Here is an 8,202-nt window from a genome sequence, read left to right as displayed (position 1 = left end):
GGTTCAGGCGGTGCTCCAAACACCAAGTCCACCGGTGTACGGAGCTTCCGCCCAAACATAATCACTGCAGGTGTGCACCGGCTGGACTCCTGAACTGCAGATCGGTAAGACCAGAGAACCAAGGGCAGGATACGGTTCCAGTCCCGCTGGTGATGACTTTTCAAGATCGCCAGCTGTGTGGCTAAGGTGCGGTTAAAACGCTTTGAGGATGAAATTGGGGGGGTCCTTTTGTCTTGAACACCTGGGACTCAAAGTTTCTACCTTGGTCACTGTGGAGCTCAGTCGGTGCCCCGAAGCGGGTGAACATCTCTTCAACCAGTTTTTCAGCGGTGGTAGCAGCGCTTTGATCCAGCACCGCATATGCCTCAGGCCACTTCATGAAATAATCCACTGCCACAATGACATAGCAGTTCCCTGCATCACTCAATGGAAAGGGGCCCAAGACGTCCATGCCGACCCTTCACATTGGGGCCCCCACCAGATCCTGCTGCAGGGGTGCCCGTGACTGCTGGGTTGGACCTTTCCATGTGGTGCACTCATCACGGCAGTGGACGTGCAGCTCCACATCTCTGCGGCAGCCAGGCCAGTAGAAACCCCCCGGTGACGACCTAGAGTCTCAGCGTTTCCAAATTGACCAGCTCCTGTCAAACCATGAACCAGTTGGAGGACCTGAGAGCGGGTTGCTCAGGGTACCAACAACTGGAGAATGTCCCCCCGGAGCCTGCCATCGGTTGTACAACGTCTCGTTCTTGAGCTCGATGTTAATCCACTGAGAATAATAGGACTTCAGCTCCGGACTCTGCGCTGCGACCTTATTCCACTTCAGCCGTTGCCCCGCCTCCAGCCAGCTTCTCACTTGAGCCAACACAACGTCGGCCTCTTGCTGCTGTCTCAGCTGTTCTGGGGACCGCTGAGGAACATCTTTGGATGTTATCACAGCCACAGTCAGAACATCACTGTCCCGTTCTTCCTGGTGCTGCTGACAATAGCTGCATTCTGCTGTTAGGCAGGGCCGTCTGGAGAGAGCCTCAGCGTTGCCATGGTGACGCCCAGCCCGGTGCTGGATGTTAAAGTTGTAGCTCTGCCATGAGTCAGAGAGAGAACCAGTGGTGTCTGGCAGAACACCTTGCAGCGCAACAGAGATGGTGTGCCCGGTGTCCACCAGAGCCTGACAGTGTTGATCTTCCAGCTGACAGTTCAAATAAAGTCCTCTGGTATAACTCAAACGTCCCACCAGAGTGCATCTGCCTTGAAGGGGTGTTAGTGGTTGGGATGGCAGCCCCCTCATCTGGCCATCCCGTTGTCGTTTCCTTCAGGTGACGCTGTTGTGGTCTTTAGTGTTGGCGCTGGGCAGTTGCGTGCGATGTGCCCACCTCACCACACCGGTAACGGCGATCAGAGGGACGGCGTGGACGTCGGGTGGTTAGGGGATAACCTTGAGATGGCTGTGGCGTAGATGACTGGACACTGAAGATGTCGTCCATTTCTTCTTCATGGTCGACCATCCTCATGCAGGGTTGAGCGCTACACATTGCATGTGAGGAGGACAGGAAGGCCTCCACCCGTTCACCTTCCCGTACTGCTTCCTCCGGGGTCTGGGACGTGGCGAGGCAGGTCCGAGTCCTTGTAGGAAGGCACGGAGAGCTAACTCTTCCTGCGCTGTTGTAGAAATTGGGGCTGGCCCCGCCGGACAAGCAGCTGAACGTCTGCAGCTAGAGCACCCAGGCTCTCTCCATCCACATGGCAGCGGTTGGTTAGCTGCTCCCTTTCATGCGTCTCTGATGACCGTCGTTCCAATGCTCAGGGTTCCCAGGTGCTCCTCAGCTGGGGCCAAGTCCAGCAGTATCTGCTTTGCTCGTCCTTCCAGGGCCAGCGCCAGGTGAGTGACTGTTTCCTCTTCCTCCCATCCGTTGTGTCCCGCTGCAATTCGGACTTGCTTGAGATATAACTATCTGGCTAGTCCCATCATACTTGGGAAGCTTGACTGTGGCTTAGGGAACAGTAGCGGATAAATCAGCGTTTTCCACCGGGCGTGATCGTTGACAGCTTGATCCATCAGGGAGGCCAGGATCTCTCCACTTCTCCGCCATCCAGGCTGCTCTTTCGCGGCGGAGTCAAGCGGACTCTTTCTCAATTCTTCTTCTTTCTTGCTCCATGATCCCACTTCTGACACCAATGTAACAATCCCTCAGGTGCGTCACTCGTAGTGGCCAAAACGAGAGCCAAGCTGTCAACCAACTGGCTGCGCTGGAGAGCTATCCGTGTCCCAAACACCGCAGGACTCCAAACAGGCTCGGAGAGGAGGAGGCTGCAAGAGAAACTGAACGCGTTACCTCCTTTCCGGTGTAGGTACCAATACTATTCTGTCTGCAAAAACCGTTCAGGGTCCTTTCGACTGAGGATGACGTCACACTACGGTAGCCCCACTTGGACAAACTACATGGCATCCAGATCTGCTCGGGCTCTACATATTTTCATTTTACGTTTCCTTTTGTAACCTAAAGTTCTTTCCCCTCATAAGTTTTGTCTGACATTATTCTTTGTAATATTCCTAGAGAGATTTTTGCCACAACCCACTTAGTAAAAAGATCTGTGGCTGTTAGAATGAACCTGCTGCTCCACAGAGAGAACCGTCTCTGAGCAGAGCAGCTGGAGTCTCTTAGCTTCGTGCTTTGGTATAGTGTTCGGCCCGGAGCAGGGTTCAGACCGCAGTCTGTTCGGCTGCAAATGCACTTAATAATAATTATAACAGTAAAAGCACGTTTAGAAAGCAATCTCGCTCTGTGTGGGAGCTCTGTTTGTTTACAACAGGCTTCATTATATCTTCTTCTATGGTAGTGTCGTAATTTGTCCAGACCAATCACTATCTGACACGTCATCGGACCAACGAACAGCCATCACATCATGTGACGTCAGCACTAGTCCAAGGACCCCGAACGGTTGTTGCAGGCCGAATGGTTTTGGTGCCTACACCGGCCACAGTCGGTTTCTCTGGTCGTGGTCCTCATGTCATGACAGCTGCCGCCCCTCCCTCACAGCGGCTGCTCATCAGGTCTGATTCTCCCCACCTGTGCGCCTGCCACGTAGTCTCAGTCAATGCTGGAACGTCTGGCCATTCTGCCTGACCACCAGCCACATGAAATGATCTTTGATCTCAAGCTCCAGCTATTGATCACGTCCCCTGTCTGTGTTTACGCTCCAGGTCGTAAAGGCCAAGTGTCTTCTCACCTGTCACGCTTCAGGAATCCAAGCTTTCAGCCTGCTCCAGCACCGGTTTCTGGAAAACTTCCTCCTACAAGGTTTACCCCCCCCCCCCCCCCCCCTTCTCTCTAAGAGACAGCTTTTTTCGTCTTCCTCCTCTTCTCAGTCTGCTGGCTGCCCCCGTCACTTGCAACGCCCTCTGGTGTCTAATCTGCGTACTGCAGGTTCCAGCTCCCCAGTCTCCTCAGCCATTATTATTATTATTATTAATTAATGATAAATATTAAGTTGCATTCCTGGGTCTGTCGTTTTTGGTTGGTCCTAGAAATCTTTCCTGACGCCTCAACAGACAAATCCTTCGCCATCTTCAGGTTGTGTTCTTTCAGGAAAGCAGACTTCTTTGCAACGCGCCAGACAGCATCTCAGTGAATCCTCGCAGTAAACTGGATGATGATTGTTGTGTTTGTGGCCTTTGGTGTTGCACAAATCAATCATTAAGTGGACTTGGAAGCTCAGTGATTTTTTTTTATTTCTGCTCCACAGCTTCAACAAACACTTCTTTGTCTTGCTGAACAGTTCCTGGAAGCCCACAGGAGCCCCCGCCAACATGACAGTTGGAACACATAGCATTGATGATGGTTGTTGTTCGGTCCCTTTGGGCCGAATCTTTGTACCGTATCCACAACATCTGGGCATTTGTCTTTCACCTCCAGTAAAATAGACTGGCAGGTCTGGATCACTTTTTTTTTAAACTTGTTCCGTCCAACAACTGAGCAAACAGATCAGAGCTGAAGGCTTTTTGTGTTGGACAGGTTTTACTGTCACAAAAAGAGGTTATAGATCTTCAGAAAACTAGAGTGTAGATCTGTATAAACCCCTTTTGTTTTTTATTTGTTACAATTAGTGTGTGTGGGGAGGGAGAGGGAAAGAATGTGAGGGGGGGGGGGGGGGGATAAAAGAAAAAGAGGTGAGAAAGTGGGGGATACAAGCACTGATTTGAATAAGTTATTATTCAAGCTGTAACAATTATACCAGATCTGCTGGAAGACAAATATTGCATCAAAGGTGAAATTCTGACACGAAGATGAGCGGAAGACATCTGTCCATCAATCCACTGTCAGCACACAGAAAAAGGCGATAGGTGAGGCACGCCTCACCAGCAGGGGGCAGACGTGAGCTGGCAGAAATATCCCTCCATTTGCCCGAAGCAGTTTAAAGTAGGCGCCAAGCCAACAACAGCGAAGTTCAAGAACAGCATTTGTTTTTTCGTGCTTCATCTGCTTCATTATGGAAGATTATATTGGAAAATAAATGAAATTGTCACAACTGGATTACCAGGCGAAACGGAAGATAATTGAGGATGGCAGACCTACGAGGAGGACCACGTGGTTCTATCTTGGTATCAACGAAAAGACTGACTGTCCTGCAAGAAATCGTCTCTACTGCTTTCCTTGCCTTTTATTTTCACCTTCTGAGAACGTCTGGAGTAACACAGAATATTGTGACTTCAGAATTTGCAGAGAAGCCTCAGCAAACATTCAAAACCAATATAGTTACTGAGGCGAACTCCTCAGTAACTATATTGAACTGTTGCATAGTTATGCAGAGCAAGATGAGAGGTTAGCAGACCTTTAGAAACATCCATGTGTCTCAAACAGGACACAGAATGATTTAATTGAAGCAGTTGGTGCTGTGATTAGAAAAGATCTTAAAATGAACACTAATGCAGCCTCCTTTCTTCTTGCGGTATAGACGTGGATGAGACTACTGACGTCACAAACAAAGCCCAGATTTCTGTCATTTTGTGCTATGTTGTTTTAAAAGGCGATGCCTGCGAAGTAAAAGAGGCCTTTTTGGGCTTTGGTGACGTAAGCAAAGATTAGATAGACGAGCACCCGACATAACTGCCTATGTTTATTAACCAAGTATTATATTCACACTAGTTTCAACAATAAAGCTCCTAATTTTCTTGAGTTACTAGCCCAAAATAGATGTTACTTACATTCCATTTCCCCCATTACAAACAAAAAAGCAATTAAAACGTGTCACCTTGCTCAGCTTTGTAATCTAATATAAGTTTATTTTCTTGCTTGTATATCCCCTTGTTTTTTTGCTGTATGTCACCTTTGTTCTGAATCAATAAAAAAAAAGGTAATCAAAACACGTCCACCACCGCGCGTGTCAACCACAGCTACTGAAATAGACTTAATACATAATTTCTTATGGAATATACACTCCTGATCAAAATCTTAAGACCAGTTAAGAAAAATGCATCAGTTTGCATTTATGACAGGTTCTAAAGAAAATAGAGCTTCAACAAAGCCCATTTCAATTATTGTTTTAAATGAAATGGTTTGTACAGACTGTTTGGTCTCTTGTTCACATTTCTTATTTTTCTGTTTTAAAGTTTTACTTAGAACTTTGTTATAATCTAGTCAGAGAAAATACAAATTCATGCAATTTCTTAACTCAAATCCCACTTTGACGAAAATTGTGTTTTTGTTGTTGTTGTGGCATTTGTATCATGATGAGGACATAAAACAAGAAAATTAAGCCAAAAAAATAGCTGCGTAAGTTTTGGGAGTGTTGGAAAAATACAACTGTGTTGAAAAGTTAGTGGCTCAAACGTACGATGGGGCTGCCGTGATGGCATCAGAGCGTAACGGCGTGCAGGCCAAAACTAAAGAGGAGGTGCCCGAGGCCATGTTTCCTCACTGCTACGCACACAATCTCACCCTGGTGCTGATGCATTCAGCAAGGCGCATGCCTCAAAGTCAAACTTTTTTCAAGACAGTTGAGGGTCTAGGTACGTTTTTTTGAGCAAGTCCACGAAACGAACCCGCTTATTAGATGATGTTGTTAAGGGACGTTTACCAAGAGCAGTGCCCACAAGATGGAACTGAAACTCCCGGATCCTGCAAATAAAAAGCATGTGTCATGGTGCCTCTGTCAGACTCCTCCCCCCTCTCCTCTCCGCTTGGTTCCTGATTATCCCCAGCTGCTTCCACTCACCTCATCGACACACCTGCCTTCTTAAGGAGCTCCAGGATCTTCATTCAACGCCAGTCCGTTGCCCCTGATGGTGCATATTTGGCCTCACGTCAAGTTCATGCTTTGTTGCCTTGCCTTAAGCCAAGTAGTTAACATATGCTGTCTTACCTGTCTCCAGGAAACCTCAGCCACGAGTGGTCACCCACAGCAGCCGTAATCCGGACTCCTCTACTGGTCTGTTCCCTTCATCCTCACCACGAGCCTCTGCCGAACCAGCTGCCTCACGAGACGGACTCCCGCTGCCGACTCCAGACCCGAACGAGCAGTTCCACCAGTGACGCCACGAGCCGCAGTTACATTCTCGGACCTCCAGTAACAGATACCTACCTGTCTGGCCCTCATATTAAATCTACCTTCTCGCCAAGACATCTCTGTCCTGTGTCTCATTCCGGGTTTCAGCATCTGGGTCTCAGTCGTTCTATAGTCATGACAGAACGGACTGGCCTTAATCCCGACCCAGCTGACCCGGAGGGACTCAGATTAGCCGTATCCCAGCAAGGCATATTGCTTGGTCGCCAGGCCGACGCCCTATCCCAGATGGCCGCGGCCCAACAGGACCTTTTTCACCGCCTGGACGGTTTGACACAGACATTGAACAATTTAACCGGACATTTTTCCCATGTTCCAACAGATACGGCTCAAGCTACGGCTAACTCGGCTACTTCCGTTTCCGGATCACCCTCCGCTCACGAAAACATCCGGCTGCAACCGGAACCATTTACTGGTGACGTCGAAGCCTGCGGAGGATTCCTCCTCCAATGCGAGCTGATTTACCAACAAGCCCCCCGTCATTATCAGTCGGATCACAGTAAAATATCACTGATCGTCAACTCTCTACGCAATAAAGCCCTCCAGTGGGCCCAGGCTTTCCTCTCCTCCAATCCCATAAGCCACCTCACTTATGAACGTTTCCTCAGAGAGTTCCAGTTAATTTTCGACCAACCACGCAAACAGGATGAAGCAACCCGTCGGTTACTCGCGCTCAGGCAGCGTAACCGCTCGGTGAGTGAACACGTTATAGATTTCCGTATTCTGGCGGTCGAGGCAGGCTGGCCCGACGCAGCTTTGAAGGGGATCTTTTACCAGTCTTTAAATGAACAAATTAAGGATCATCTGTGTTCTCAACCCGAAGCCCGGTCATTTGAGGAACTGGTTTCTGCGGCACTCCGCTCTGATGTTCGCCTGCGGGAGCGTCAAAGGGAACGAGGGCCCGTTTTCCAGCGTGCCGCAACCACTACATCCTCCAACTTCTCACACGCTGTTCACGCCACCCCTCTCGACTCCCTCAGCCCCTCTAGACCTCCAGACGAGCCTATGCAGGTTGGACACTCTCGACTGTCTGAAGAGGAACGCCGCAGACGGCGCATGGAGGGGGCCTGTTTCTATTGCGGAGCAAAGGGCCACATTGTCATCTCCTGCCCGCTTCGTTTAAACACCCGAACCCCTCGCTAGGAGACAGGCTGCGAGGGGTAACAAACATCTACCTGGCCGGTAATAATTTTTTACTAATCCCTGTCAAGTTAAGTCACGATCTCCAAGTGCATGAGTTACGGGCCCTGGTCGACTCCGGGGCCGAGCAGAGTTTAATTGACCAGCAACTTGTTAATGATCTGTCGATTCCCACAGAACCCCTGGAGAACCCCATCGAGGCTTCCGGTTTAGGCGGTCAACTCTTATCCCGCATCACCCACCGCACCAAACCCATCCTGCTCATTACTTCTGGCAACCATCGTGAGTCTATCCGTTTCCTCATCACCAAGTCCATCCATACTCCCATAGTACTGGGGTTTTCCTGGCTAAAACTGCATAATCCTCAGTTTAATTGGGCTCAAGGGACTATAATCCAGTGGAGCCCATATTGCCTCGCTAATTGTCTTCTCTCTGCTCTCCCTTCCGTTACTTTTCCTAACGCTGAGTGTCATAGCCAAGTCGATTTGTCCAACATTCCTC

The 8,202-nt window shown here is 49.3% G+C and overlaps 1 protein-coding gene across 2 annotated transcripts; it reads left to right on the top strand.

Moving 5' to 3' along the window:
* Positions 1-6,276: 6,276 nt before the first annotated feature.
* LOC144992233 (uncharacterized) lies at positions 6,277-7,684 on the top strand. Of its 2 annotated transcripts, none has more exons than XM_078947804.1 (2): positions 6,277-7,254; positions 7,385-7,684. In XM_078947804.1, the coding sequence occupies exons 1-2, from the start codon at positions 6,349-6,351 to the stop codon at positions 7,682-7,684; spliced, it is 1,206 nt and encodes a 401-aa protein (XP_078803930.1). In that variant the 5' UTR covers positions 6,277-6,348. The 2 variants fall into 2 exon arrangements, with proteins under 2 accessions (XP_078803930.1, XP_078803931.1); XM_078947805.1 differs by having other exon boundaries at positions 7,542-7,679.
* The last annotated feature ends 518 nt before the right edge of the window (positions 7,685-8,202 follow it).

This window comes from Oryzias latipes, chromosome 5, assembly GCF_053564925.1.
Source record: "Oryzias latipes strain Hd-rR chromosome 5, Olatipes_Hd-rR_3.1".
In the NCBI taxonomy this organism is placed as follows: domain Eukaryota; kingdom Metazoa; phylum Chordata; class Actinopteri; order Beloniformes; family Adrianichthyidae; genus Oryzias; species Oryzias latipes.
Note: the sequence above shows the minus strand (reverse complement) of the source record. Positions and strands in the feature narration are given on the sequence as shown.